Here is a 14,754-nt window from a genome sequence, read left to right as displayed (position 1 = left end):
CGTCACCGAAGCCCTGCAGTTCGGGACAGAGTTCTGAGATCTCAGGGAGTCATCCGCTTTAGTCAGCGCTAACCAATCGGAACACGTCTTACATCGCTCGTCCTTAAGTCCCGCCCAGAATGTTCGTGTAAGCTTCCCCAAAGCAAATAAAGTTGTATAAGCAAGAAAACGAATTCAACCAAAAACTTAGAAAAAGTTTCAACCAAAAAATAAGAGACTCAACCAAAAAAAAAGTTTCAACCAAAAAAAAAGCGACTCAACCAAAAAAAAAGTTTCAACCAAAAAAAAAGTGACTCAACCAAAAAAAAGAGACTCAACCAAAAAAAAGTTTCAACCAAAAAAAAAGCGACTCAACCAAAAAAAAAAGTTTCAACAAAAAAAAAGAGACTCAACCAAAAACAAAAAAAAAGTTGTAAAAAAAACTTAGTGATTTTTGCTTTTACATGATTTTTTTTTGATTGAATACTACTTTTTTTGTTTGATATGATATTTTTTTTGGTTGAATACTACTTTTTTTGTTTGACATGATTTTTTTTTTTTGACTGAATAATTGTGAAACAAAACTAACTCCATACGCCCGGCCTCCTGACAGTAGGCGAGGGGAGCTGGCTGTTAATGCAGCGGGAGCAGATCTCCGGAAACGTCAGAGCAATATTGTAATTAAATGATCTACTGTTGAACTGAGCAGATATTTGAGATCTATACATCTACATTCTCGCCCAAAAACTTTGTAAAAAATCATTTTGTGTAATTTTAAGTGTAATACAGCAAAAATAATTTTGCCGCCATTGCTGCTTTTAAAGGATGCAGACCCTAAATTTGGACACAGCTGTTTTTTGTTCGACTCCCTCTAGTGGTCTGGAGCACTTTCATTTTCAGCACTTTTTGTTTGCATCTCCTTTTGTTTGTTTGCATGTTTTCTCTGTTGCTGCGCATTTGCACCTGTCAGCCACCGTAGTTAAAGGCCAAAAACATCCAGAATCAACTTGAAGAAAGAAGAAGAAACAGGAGGACAATAGTGCTGAATCAGCATTCACACAATGAAAACATCTGGACTCACCGAGCCTTTCTGCAGTTCCTCACAGCTGGAACCAGTCTCTGCCGTCCTGATTCTGATGTCTTGTACTTCTCCAGGTCCAGCTCATCCAGAACCTCTGAAATCTGCAGCATGAAGGCCAGAGCTGAACAGTCAGTCTCTGAGAGCTGCTTCCCTGAATCCAGCAGCCGTTGGATCTCCTGATAAAATGAGACGTCGTTCATCTCCATCAGACCGTAGAAGATGTTGATGCTTCTGTCAGGAGAGATTCTATCAGTGTTCATCTCCTTCAGGTTGGTGATGATTCTCTGGATGGTTTCTGGACGGTTCTCTGTCTGACCCAGCAGATCTTCTAAGAGTTTCTGGTTGGACTCCACAGTGAGACCATGAAGGAAGCGGACAAACAGGTCCAGGTGGCCATTTTCACTGCTGAGACATTTCTCCATGACTTTCTTCATGAACTCATCTAGAGATGTTTCATTGTATTCTTCTTCCAGGAATGTCTTGATGACCTCTGACCTCCTGCTGGTGAAGCAGTGGAGCATGTAGACGGCAGCCAGAAACTCCTGGATGCTCAGATGAACAAAGGAGTAGATGGAGATGTTGCGCGTTCCTCTCTCCTTTTTAAACATCTCAGTGAAAACTCCTGAGAATAACGCAGCGTCTTCGATGTCGATGCCACATTTATCAAGATCTTTGTCATAGAAGATCAGGTTTCCCTCCAGCAGCTGATCTAGAGCCAGTCTTCCTAGAGACTCAATCAGCTTCTTGTTCTCTGGACTCCAGATAGATTTTGTCTTTTGTCGTCCATCAAACTTTTCCTCCTTGATTGTGAGCTGAACCAGCAGGAACTCTATGTACATCTCAGTCAGGGTCTTGGGCAGCTCTCCTTCCTCTCTGGTCTTCATCATTTCCTCCAGAACTTTAGCAGTGATCCAGCTGAAAACTGGGATGTGACACATGATGTGGAGACTTTTTGATTTCTGGATGTGGGAGATGATCCTGTTGGCCTTCTCCTCATCATCTCTGAATCTCTTCCTGAAGTACTCCTCCTTCTGGGGGTCAGTGAACCCTCTGACCTCTGTTACCATGCCAACAAACTCAGCAGGGATCTGATTGGCTGCTGCAGGTCGTGTGGTTATCCAGAGGAGAGCAGAGCGAAGCAGGTTCCCCCTGATGAGGTTTGTCAGCAGAACATCCAGTGAGGTGGACTTTGAAGGGTTAGTAAATATTTTAGTCTTTTGGAAATCCAGACTAAGTCGACTTTCATCCAGACCATCAAAGATGAACAGAACCTGAAAAGCTTCAAAGCTGCTGATTCCTTTGGTTTTAGTAAAGAAGTGATGAATCAGTTCCACCAAACTGAACTTTTCTTCTTTCAGTACATTCAGCTCTTTGAAAGTGAATGGAAATATAAACTGGATGTTCTGGTTGGTTCTGCCTTCAGCCCAGTCCAGAGTGAACTTCTGTGTTAACAGTGTTTTCCCAATGCCAGCCACTCCCATGGTCATCACTGTTCTGATTGGTTGATCACTTCCAGGTGGGGCTTTAAAGATTTCTTCTCTTCTGATTGTTTCTTGTTTCCTGGATGCTGTTTCAATCTGTCTGACCTCATGTTCCTGGTTGACCTCTGTAGTTAACCCCTCTGTGATGTGGAGCTCTGTGTAGATCTGGTTCAGAAATGTTTGATTTCCATGTTCATTGAGGCCTTCACAGAAACTTTGGAACTTTATCTTCACAAACTCTTTATGGTCATGTTGACACTGAATATGAAAATCTGAATACAAAGAAACAACATGGGACACTTCAGCTAAACATAAGAAGTACAATTATCTTTGATATTCTCAAAGCGAATTTCCATATAAACGTTTAAGAAGAAAATTAAATAGCTTAATAAAAATTGCTCTTATCTAAAAAGGAAAGTTATTCCAACTTCAGTCTTTAATGGAGAAAATTTAGATTTAATTTGTAATTCTCTGAATCTATGAGGCACGGGATTTAAAAAGAAAAATGCGTATAAATAAATAAATAAAACCTGAAGCCTGAGAAAATCTCTGTAAGAGAACTAAAACTAAAAACCAGGCTCTTACTGAGTAGAGATGATTAAATCAGTTTTGCTCATTAAAAGTCTTTCTTGTTTTTCTCTGTTTGAAGGTTTCAGTTAATCAGACACGTTTCCCAGAGTGACCTCTGAACTTTGAGCTTCACAGTTTTATCCAAATGTTTAATGTGAAATGACATTCTCATTGAGAACCTGCGGCTCAGGCTGCAGGCTCATCCTTGTTATTGCAGTCAGTCTGATTAATCTACCCTGTTACTGATGTTTCCAGTCTGTGATGAGTGTGAAGTTTATCGCTCTTGTGATTTTAACACAACAGAACAGAAAGTCGGCTTATCATACTATTTTTCAGTGTAGACAGTTTGACCTTGAAATATGAACTTCAGCTGCTTGAATGGCAGAATTTACTGAGATGTTGCATCACCTTTTGTTCCTGGGTGTGAAAACCTTCTGGGTTCAGTAATTCAGAGTCTCGTGCAGCAGCTGTTTCCTCCATATTTTACCAAATACAATTTATTACCAATTTATTACCTGCAGCTCTGCAGGAAACCCTCCTGCTTTTTTACTGGTTTAGTTTTAGGGATGCAAGTTGTAGATTAATAATTTAGACTAAAGTTGTTTTTTCTTATTGATCAAGTAATTAATTGATCTATCAGTGGAGGTTTTCTTAAATAAACTCAGTTTATCACAGTTTCCTTCCGTAGTAAATCATGTTTGTTTTTATACTAGATCTTAAAAAGCAGCAAACCAAAGCACCCAAAGCCCATTCTTCTCTGAGATCAGCTGCTTCTGATGATCAGTGACTGAATCTGGTTTTCTGATGACTCTGTGTCGTCTGGTCTACAGATCCAGAACCAGTCCTTGTTTAGAGTAAAGGGATTCATGTCTGAAGAACCTCTGGTTTTCTCCAGACTGAATCATTCATAATTCTGTAATCAATATTTTATCTTAAAAACTGAGCTGTGTGTCTGTTTTAGACTGATAATCATTAGGGATGATCATAAGGACCATATGGTTTAGTCTGACATGAAGTTCTTCTGTCTTTGACTGACCTGCAGCTGCAGCTTCAGGACTCTGACCTTTGAGCTTCTCCACCAGGTCATTCCTGCTGATCTTCTTTAAAACATTCACCATGACCTCCACAGCTCCAGAGAGCTGGTACATCTGCACCATCAGGTCAACGACGTAGAGCGCCTCTGCTTTCTCCAACTTGGACCATTTGATGGGTTCCATTCCATTCCACTTCTCCTCCTTCAGATGCCATTTGAAGGCGTTGAATTCCTTCTCACTTAAATCATCCAGGATGTCAGCAAGGTCCTTCTTCTCACACATCTCAACCTGCAGCTGAAATCAGAGGAAAATGTCAGTTCCATGCAGAGCTTCAGGAATGAACCTGATGAACCTTCATCATCATCATCATCAACATCACATCCCAGCAGGTCAGTCTGATCTCTGGACTCTCTCTGAATCCATCTGTTGGAGATTTCCTCCAGCAGAAGAAGAGAAGACATCATCCCTCCTTTATTCAGCTTCGTATGGACATGTGTGATTGTTTCCACCTGAAGAACCATCAAACCTGACCTGGTTGGAGTTAATCTGCTGAACTGACCCCATTTTCTTTTCAGTCAAATGAACATGACCCTCATTATGTATTTCATTTCAGTGAACACATTGATGAATATTCTACATGAGAAAAAACTGAGGAAATTTACTCAGGTTGACCTTTTCTCATTGTTTTTTTAACACCCTTATCAGTGATGACAGTTACTTTGAAAAAGTAACTTTAATCGGATTACTGATTACTGCTTGAAAAAGTAACTTAGTTGGATTACAGACTACTTGTTTTGGAAAGTAACTAAGTTTTATTAAAAGTAACTTTTTTTAGTTTCTTTCAGCAGCTGCTAATAACAACGCTCCACCACCTATGAAAATTACATTGAGCTTTGCCAATACTTAATTGCAAGTTATTTTATAATAGCAACATCAACAATGTGTCTCCACTTATAAGGCTGCACTGAAGAGGAGATTGATTAATGGTTACAGCAGTACAACAAAGACTTTAGTAATTTGTGTGTGTTCCACTACTGTGAACTCTAAGAAGGATTTTAAAGCCCCCACCCCTCATCAGTGGTGGGGAGTAATGAAGTATAAGTACTTCGTTACTGTACTTAAGTACAATTTTCGTGTATCTGTACTTTACTTAAGTAGATTTAATAATGGATACTTTCTACTTTTACTCCACTACATTTTACAGTAAGTATCTGTACTTTCTACTTCACTACATTTCTACAAAAGTGTCGCGTTACTCGTTACATCCACCTCGCGTTTAACTTTCTGTCCATTAAAATGTGAAGTTCAGGGACTTAAGGTGGCGCCGTAAAATCCGAGCAATAACGTCACTTACGTGTCTATTGTCACCCATCGCCTCCACCTTTACTCCAAGACATGCGCAGTGGTTTCCTCTGAGCGGGAGAAGATGTCTGTCTAATCAATAATAGCTGTATAAATCATAAGATATGGCGACATGTAAAATCAGCAGCGCTTCGCTTTCACAGACGGTGGGGACTTCGTCCAACTTTTAGCGTCACTTGGAAGCAAAGAATAAAGAAAGGTAAGCGCTGTGGACGTGATGCTATCAAAGCTAGCTGTACAGAGACACATATGTTGCATCCGCGATGAAAAAAAGTTGTCACTCATGTGCTGAATTATTGTGTGTTGACTGAGGTGTCGCATATGGGACAACGCTGTGACCAAACTCTGCAGGATAGTGATTTAACATTCAGGAACGATCCGGTTCTTCTGGACGGATCTTTACTAAGTCCTAAGGACTGAAGCCTCACTGAGAGCCGTTCTTTGTCCTTGTGTACACTGCAGTAGCTACACCGATTTATTTAATCGCCGAATAAGTAAAAGTTGAACTATGAACACAGAGCATGTCCACTGATTGATTTCGTCTCCTGTCATGGTGGCAAACATCGCAGTGGGAGGGAGGGTGAGAACAGTCATGGTGCTCCTTCTGCTTGGTTACTTGCTTGTTGTGCCGTTCGACAGTCTTCATAGTTGAACGTTATTTACCGTTAATTGAAATGTTTCAGTTGTAGTTTCTGACATGGGCAATAAGGGCAACCGCCCAGGGTGTTATTTTTCTAGGGATAGCAGGAGACCTCAGCGGATTGTAGCACAGCGATGAAAGCAAAACAGAATGAAATGGGTTTTAATTGATACTGGTTACATTTATTTCAGCTTTAAGTATTTAATATCTAGGTGTTTTATGGGAATGTGGATCTTTCAGATCAATCCAGTACCAATTTTGATAGGTAAACTTAACTTTATTGTGTCATGTAGCGCAGGGCGCTGGTCTTGGTCTCGGGTTCGGTTGTCTTGACTACAACTCTGCTACGTGGCTCCTTGGTTGCATGTCCTCCTCCACTCACCTTCTTTCCATCCCCTTTCAGTTGGATTTCTTTCTAAATAAATGTCACTAATGAAGTTCATGCTATGTTAGGACAGGAGGCAAGATGTTTCCATCCCTGAAATTATGATTCGTAGAATCACATATCCAAGACTAAACTATGTTACAGAGAATAAACACAATAAGAACATGTTTAATATGTGGGAGTGTTCATTAAAATGGCACATTTCTGATGTATTAAAATTAAATACGATCGGTTCACTTAATGATATTAGTGATTAGGTTATGTATTCAGCAAGTACTTTTTACTTTTAATACTTAAGTATTTTTAAAAGGCTGTACTTTTTTACTTTTACTTAAGTAAAATGTTAATGTGGTACTTTGACTTTTACTTAAGTACATTTTTGACTGTGTATTTGTACTTTTACTTAAGTACATTTTTTGAGTACTTTCTCCACCACTGCCCCTCATACACCAGCCTCCAGGTTCTGCGTTACGGTTTGTTGTCACAGTGCAGCGCACAGCGCTCCCCCTGCGGCTCCACAATTCAGATGGCTGCTGCACAGATTTGTGACAGTTATCTTAATATTAATAATTATAACGGCGTTTAGTTGCACAACTTTGTGGACCCGTTCATTCGTAGCTGTATTCACGTTTATTGCGCTGCTCATGTTAGTCTCGGTGTTTGCAGTTTTCTGGAGTGCAACGCGAAGCTCGACGTCATTCACAGCAAATATATGAACTTCACATTAACAAAGACACAGCGAGATGAATCATCCGGGAAATGATGGGCAGGGAGAGCCTGACTAAAACTACCTTAATGACGAACAGATTCTGGGATTTCTTATGAGTCTCTGCTTATTTCTAAGCCCAAATGAGCAACTTCACGTTCAAAAATGAGCTCAAAAAGGTGCAACCCACGACTCATTAAATTTGCAAGCGACTTTAAAAAAAACAAAAAAACCCAAAGCCAAGTATAATAATCGGACTTGGTGACAGAAACTCAAAATAGTTCCTGTTTTTCCACCAACAAAATACGCATCTCTCTCCCTCCATTGTTTACATTTCTGTCTCTGCTGATACTGTCGCATAAGGACGTCGGTCACTGGACAAGACCCGTAGAGGAAATACAATTAAATTCCAAAAGAAAATAGTAACGCAAAGTGATTTTGATAAGTAACTTGTGGCGACACTGGATGGAAACTCAGATTTGGTGAACTTTTAGTTTTGATAGGTTGCCCAACAACGCCACTCTGGGAATTTCACCCAGAGAATATTTCTTTTGGTTTAAGGCACACAGGTTCAGTTATGCATGCATTTAAAACATCTGAGACAGTTTTAAATTTATAAAAAAAAATAATTTTAATTATTTTTAAAAATGCCCTTTTTCAAACCAGTTTCTTTTTAAGAATAGCACACAAAGGAAAACAAAGAAAAAAAAAAGTGCAGTAGCTGAAGTTACCAGCCGGAGGAGGGGGGCGCTATGGGGACGGCATCCACCAAACACAGCAAACCAAAAAAAAAAACCTTCAACACACCAGACGCAGTGAGACAACCCAAACTCAAGAATCACAGCACGCAGAAGAGGAAGACACCGTCACCACACCAACACCGCCACCGGACCTCAGCAACTGCAAAACAACACAAGAAAAACACTTAACCAATATAACAATCTTAAACCTAATAAAAGAAAAACAATATCAGCCCGACTAAATAAAGAACAAAAAGAGCCATAAACAAAATAAGTAAAGAAACAGAAGTTAATTAACAATAGACAGTACAAATTAAAACATCAGGACCAGGCGTGGCCCTCTTGTCACGCCACAGCAGGAGGTGAAATGGGCGCGCCGATGCCACACCCCAAACACTGCTTCAATGAAGGCGGATAATGCCGCCGCAATCCAACTCCTGTTGTCCTCGGGTCAAAATGACCGAGATTTGTATGTGTTTTCCTCATACACAGAAAATGAGGACAACAGGAGGGTTAAAACGATTGTTTAGAAGTCCGGGAAACGAACACAGACAGAGATCCGGGAGACTAACTCAAACAAAGCCGAGCAGAGTGGAACAAAACGAAGCAGAGCAGCAATGGTCCAACTCACTAGCTAGCGGAACAAGTCAGCGTCGGGGCCAATCAGCGGGCCCCTAACCAATCAGCGGGTCCCTGACCAATCAGCGGGTCCCTGACTTCTGTCACCCGAGCTTCTAGAAACTGTTGAGCGGGCAGGTGGTGGTGGGGGCGGGGGGTGTTTCTCATTTGAATTTTAGTTTCAGTTATTGTTTTGCTGTGAAAAATGAAAATAAGCACTGGGTATGATTAAGGACATTAAAATATACTGCATCAAGTATATAGTATACAGTATAATTTAACACATTAATTTGAATATATCAGAATAAAAAAGCAAAATTAATTAAGCAATTCAAAGTTTTAAAAAATCCTTTTATGACAAAAAGTGTTGGGTTTTAGTTTACAGTACTACACTATCTGTACAAAAAAGCATTTTAAATGTTTTTAAGATACAAAAAACCAGCAGTTACTTCATAACACTTAAACATTAATTGTGGGAAATCTTTTCACTAAGACATAGTATGGCGACTGGTAGGATCGAACTCGCGACTCTGGGATCGGCCTCACTAATCTAAATGTTTCCCTCATTCATCATTTAAGTTAAAAACATTAAAATCCTAAAAAAAAAAAAACAAGGTTTGATGCTGAGTTAAATAATAATGGAGTCAGATTTCAGTGAGTTTTGTAGTTTGTTAATGTTGACTAAAAAGTTTGCATTAATTAGTGCATATTTTCACACAACTTTAATTTTTTGTTTTCTATTGACATGGTTAGAACAGGTTGGCTGAAGAACAGAGCATTTTCTCCCTGTTATAGAGAAAACAGCTTCATTTTATTTGCAATATATCTGCAATGTTGACAAAGGAAGTTTCAGTTAAAACTAATAATATTTACTAAAATACTTGGACTGAAGGAAGGTTCTGTTGCTGTTCATCAGAAATCTGCAGATGACGTTGATGTGTTGTGTGTTTTATATTGTTGATCAGCATGACTGGTCATTTAGCATATTGCTAAGTGATAGCCTCTGCTATTCTTGTCACATTACAACATCCACAATATCTGGACCTTTGTTGTTGGAATTGTAATAAACTGAAAGCGATGGTCTACACTGAGGAGATGCAGTGTTTGTGAAAACATGTCAGACACTCGAACAGGTTAGAGAAGTTCTTTATATTTTTTTAAAAAATGTTGCATTTGCAGATAAACAGTCTTTGTGCAGAATTATAAAAATAGAAAAGCCTCTTATTGTCTTTCATATAATCTGTGCTGATTCCAAATATAAACCTCAAGGTTGGTGCAGAATATTAAATAAGCATTGCAATTAATCACAGAAGTACCAGTAATTCTTCTTTTTCTACATATCAAAAAACACAATACAAAGTGAGCTAATTACATTTTTCATGATAAAAAGATAGAAGATGAGAGTCCTAGAAAGACCTTATTTTAAACACACCAAGTTAAAACATTTTTCTCTACACAAAGTGTTTCATAGTTAAGATTGAATTAAAGTCTAAAGTGTTGTAGAACAACTGTGAAGTATATTTTGCTGTATCTTGTCGGCCTGTTGAATAAAGTTTCTTTAAAAAGTTGAATGAAGAGTTACAATGATGGTAGAGAAAAGAAAAATAGTCCTAAAATAATAATTAATTTCAACTTAAATTCTGTTATTCTAGTCATTTGCAGGAATACTACAATAATTTTTATGTTTAGAGAATTTTTTATTTTGATTTTTGCAAGAAAAACAGATATTAAGACAATGGCGTTTATGCCACGAGAGGTGGTGACGTATTTCCTTTTGAATTTATTCCACATAGGTTGGTTCCGGGTCCTGATGGCTCCTATTGTTTTCAGCCAAAGCTGCAAGATCTGTACCATGGTACAACAACTGAGTTTTGTGGTGTGCCGTTGTTTCCAGTAATTAGTCGGTACCATCCAGTGCTTAGTTTTTTTCATTTTCCAGCTGATATCAAGGCGACAGCGGACTGTAGCCAAAACTTAGCCACTACAGCTAACACACGGTTTGTAGCTGCCTGCTATTTCAAAGCTTGAGGATATTGAAGATCCAGCGTCAGAAATGGGAAGACGGAGGTTAAAAGGGAGCTGAACGCGCTTCATTCAGTGGAATAATTTGTTGGAGGAAAATAATGCCGGAGAAAATCCACTGCTACGGGAACAGGCTGAGGACAGCGGCAGCGATTCGGCACAAGGTAAGTCAATACGTGTGTTGATGTGCATTTGTGTTATACGGAGGACATTTTTAGGGAACTCCTCAGTTTTTGTTTATATGACGATTATATAAAATACATTTAACATACAATCGGAGCGACGAGCCCCTCCGATACCGAGCAGGTAATTTAAGAACAACTAAGGGCAGCAACGCTTCAGCCTGAACATTATTCAGTGTTTCTGTTTCACCAACACCGAGCAACTCGATCCAAACCACACAGGTAGTCGGTCAGATTAAGGTCCAAAACCTTCGCTTTACAGCCATTTAAGTGGCACCGATCCACATAAAAAACCCACAGAACAAATGGTGCAAATCACGTATTTCCCAAATCCCGAAAATATGACATCTACCTTTGCTGTTTTATAATTATAATCCACATTAGAGTGAACTTTTCCACTTGGCTGCTATAATCTGTTCTTGCTTTACAAAACGTAATTTATCTTTTTTTCCCTCTGAAATTCTGCTTAGAGGTTATGAAGTTACATTCTCCTGCTGCTTTTTGTTTTTAAAATGATAAATTTAGGTTTGCCTCGACTTTAATGTCTTTTATATGCATCATTTTTTGTATTACTGTTGGTACAGATATTAGGCGAACACTGTTTTGGATGCTTTGCCTGCTAAAAGTTTAAATTAATTTCAGCTGCACACTTTCAAGAGTATTCAGATTTTAACATGCAATTATAATCCACATTAGAGTGAACTTTTCCACTTGGCTGCTATAATCTGTTTAGTTCACTCTTACTCAGTAACTTCAGTGTTGTTACACCTCTGAAACATTTTTTTGTAGTTTCTTTGTGATACCACAACTATTTCACTTAAATATTTAATTTCCTGAGATATTGTTAATTTATTTTCAAGCAAAACCCTCAAAAAGAGCTGAGGATTTATTAGTTTTGATTACGTTGTGCAGCTAAATATGAACGCTTATTAGATTTTGTTTGTTTATAATTTTTCAGGTTTGCGTCGCAACACCTCGTGATGTGTTTCTGAGCCATGATCGCTGTGCCGATTACCTTTCCATTGGATCCAAGCACCTGGACCAGCTGACGGCGTCCATCAGTCCGCGGTCTGCCGAATCATCACAACACGGACTAACTTTTTTTTTTTTACAGTACTTGGTTAAACTATGATCTTGAAACTGGAGCACCAGATATGCAAAAATCTACCTGCAGACTTTGTTGGCTACCCTGACACTGCAGTCATCCTGGACGGGGCTGAGCCAGTCTTCCTCTCCTGATGAGTTTTCATCACTAGTAAAGGCAAACAAGTCTGATGTCTAAGCTTGGAAGTATATTATATATTAACTGTTCATTTTGTTATCCTGTTTGTACCTCCAATAAAATTGAATCTCATTCACAACCCTTTTTTCCCCTTTTCTCTGTGTTTACGTTATATCAAGTATTTGCATGTAGATCAGGAATTCAAGTGAGATGGTAAAATGCAACACATTTAGGTAATACCAGCAAATAAATGTGAATATTAAGTAATATGTAGTAATATAATTTAATATACTGAATAAGGCTGGATGATATGACTTACAAGGTTTTTTTTCATACCTGATTTGATTTTAATCAATTCCTCCCGTCCTCAATTTCTATAATAAAGTCACAGAAAATATTTTCAAAAAGTGCCTTTATTTCAATCATCTGTTCTGTGAAAGGAAGCATTACGGTCAGGATACAAGAAATTTTAATTGCAAGAATGCAGTCATCGTTACAGCAGAATAAAGATGCAATTTTATAACAATGTCTTAAAATTACTAGTCTTAATGAGAACTAAAGATTCAGATTGATCTGACGTAAGCAGCTCAGTCCATGTGGTTCTGACATTTGTCAGCAATCAAGAGGATGTACATTTCCACCTCAACTGACCAGGTAAGCATTGAGGTAAAAATAAAAAATAGAGCAAATACTTTATACAAAATGGAAAAAGAGCAACTGACAGAAATACTTTCTATATAAAGAAAAGCAAAAAAGTTAATAGCAGGAGAAAAGCAACATTAGCTCAGCCAATCTCTCCCTCCAGGAAGCCACCAAACAGAACTCCTGTCCAACTCCAACTATAATAAAGATTAAAAAAAAAGGAAAGAAAATGGAAAGTTAAAATAACAAATAATGCCAATTTAATAATTCAGATCTAATGCGTTCTGGAATCTATTATTGACATTTTACAAATTTCACAAATCAATTAGGAGATTTCACAAATGTTTTATTTATTATGCTGTTAGTACAGACTAATCTAGTTAGGTTTGAAATGTCTAGGTGTTGTAGTTTTTAAAGTACAACACATTAAAAAAGCTCAAGATAGTGAAAAATTAAGAGTAATTGCCCTTTAGCTAATTTCTGAATTAGATGCTACATTCGGAGCTAACGTCAGCTCCGACTGATAGCTTGGACACAATATAGACATATCTATATATGTTTATATAGATATATATCTATATCTATCTATAAAGCATAGATATGTAGATTCCACACTGCACAGATAATCAAAACACTTAACGTTTACATAGCACCTTTGTAAGCTTGTCCCTGTTAGCTACGTCAGACATGAGGCATTATGGTGAATACAAACTATTTATTAACTTACCTTCGAAGTTATTGTGAAGTTTTGACACATCCAGCTTAAATCCTTTGTTGTTGTTGGTGCGTTTCAGGACGTCTGAATAATTCTATAGGCATCAATATAGTCCTGCAGCGACTGAGAAACCACTGTTAAGATACTGCTGCCTGCGCACCGGAACCATTCTATGTGGCTAAAAAATACGGAAGTGCTAAAACGGAAGTCCGTGGCATATACCCCATTTGATCTTCTGTCATGAACCCTAAAGCTCTTACAGCGCCCCCTGGAGGTGATCCACCAGGTCCTGATGTTATTATAGTGTTGTTCCTCCAGAGGGCGCTGTGCTTCTTCACAGCTTGACCATCTTTCAACAACTGAACTACCTGCAGCCTGGACTGAAGTGAAGCTTGATGAATAATTTGGTTGAAAGTAAACTATTGATCAGATCTGCAACAGCTTAAATAATATAATTTATATAACACTTTGTTTTGGTTTCACATAAATATCAGGTAAACGGGGAAATGAAAATATGATGAAGTTTAAAAGGTGTAAATACTTTTCGATGGCTTTGGATTTAAAGTCAGACTTTAATCCCAGTTTCTGTCTTTCTTCCATGTTTTCATAAATTAAGCAATTATGTCACTTAAGGAAGAAAACTTTAAGTAGAATTATTTTACTAATAAAAGCCACTAAAATTAATTATCTTTTTCTGCTGACTTTATCATACCTGGCATACCTGAGGTGCCGCCCCCTCTCACTACAAATATATAACAGAAAAAATATATATTTAATAAAGGTGACGAGTGAACTATCACGTCAGTTCATTCATATTCCAGTAATTCCACATGTGAACCCTAAATGTCACTGTTTAGTTATTTTTTTTAATAGGTGATTTCAGTCAAATACATTTGCTACAGTTTTATTGAGATAAGACTTGCTGCAGCCATGGAACCAAACCATTAAGGGTCATAGGTCAATATCCAGCCACCAACGCAAACAGGAAAAGCCGAAGTGGTTCTAAAGAGACTCTCAGTTAATTTATATTACATAAAAAACTTAAAACATAGAAAAAGACACAAAAAACATTTAAATATTCACAGATAACCAGACTATGAGGACAACAAGTGAGTAGTGAGTGTGTAAATAGGGTCCAATAGTTTTTATTGGTTCTGATGGTTTGATGTTTTAACTCAATTCAGGTCTAAATAACAGCACTGGATGTTTTTAAATACTCTAGGGGGCGCTGTGTTGTGACATCACCTATTCATCCATCCATTTTCTTTACACGCTTGTCCCTCAGTGGGGTCGGGGGGGTTGCTGCTGCCTCTCCAGCTATCGTTCCGGGCGAGAGGCGGGGTCACCCTGGACAGGTCGCCAGTCTGTCGCAGGG

At 38.3% G+C, this 14,754-nt stretch overlaps 1 protein-coding gene and 1 long non-coding RNA gene across 2 annotated transcripts in view; one reads left to right on the top strand and one right to left on the bottom strand.

Annotated features, from left to right (window-relative positions):
* Window positions 1-961: 961 nt before the first annotated feature.
* LOC103132588 (protein NLRC3-like) overlaps window positions 962-14,754 on the bottom strand; it is a 15,518-nt gene continuing 1,725 nt past the window's right edge. The window contains exons 2-3 of the mRNA XM_007544404.2: window positions 4,148-4,439; window positions 962-2,813 (exon numbers count right to left, since the gene is read on the bottom strand). Of these exons, the coding sequence (XP_007544466.1) occupies window positions 1,057-2,813; window positions 4,148-4,427 (2,037 nt within the window). The 5' untranslated portion in view covers window positions 4,428-4,439 and the 3' untranslated portion in view covers window positions 962-1,056. The remainder of the gene's footprint in view (window positions 2,814-4,147; window positions 4,440-14,754) is intronic.
* Window positions 10,456-12,695, top strand: LOC107835175 (uncharacterized). The gene is made up of 2 exons (XR_001661004.1): window positions 10,456-10,782; window positions 11,759-12,695. It is a non-coding gene; the product is annotated as an uncharacterized LOC107835175 (long non-coding RNA).

This window comes from Poecilia formosa, unplaced genomic scaffold (genome assembly GCF_000485575.1).
Source record: "Poecilia formosa unplaced genomic scaffold, Poecilia_formosa-5.1.2 Scaffold1145, whole genome shotgun sequence".
In the NCBI taxonomy this organism is placed as follows: Eukaryota; Metazoa; Chordata; class Actinopteri; order Cyprinodontiformes; family Poeciliidae; genus Poecilia; species Poecilia formosa.
Note: the sequence above shows the minus strand (reverse complement) of the source record. Positions and strands in the feature narration are given on the sequence as shown.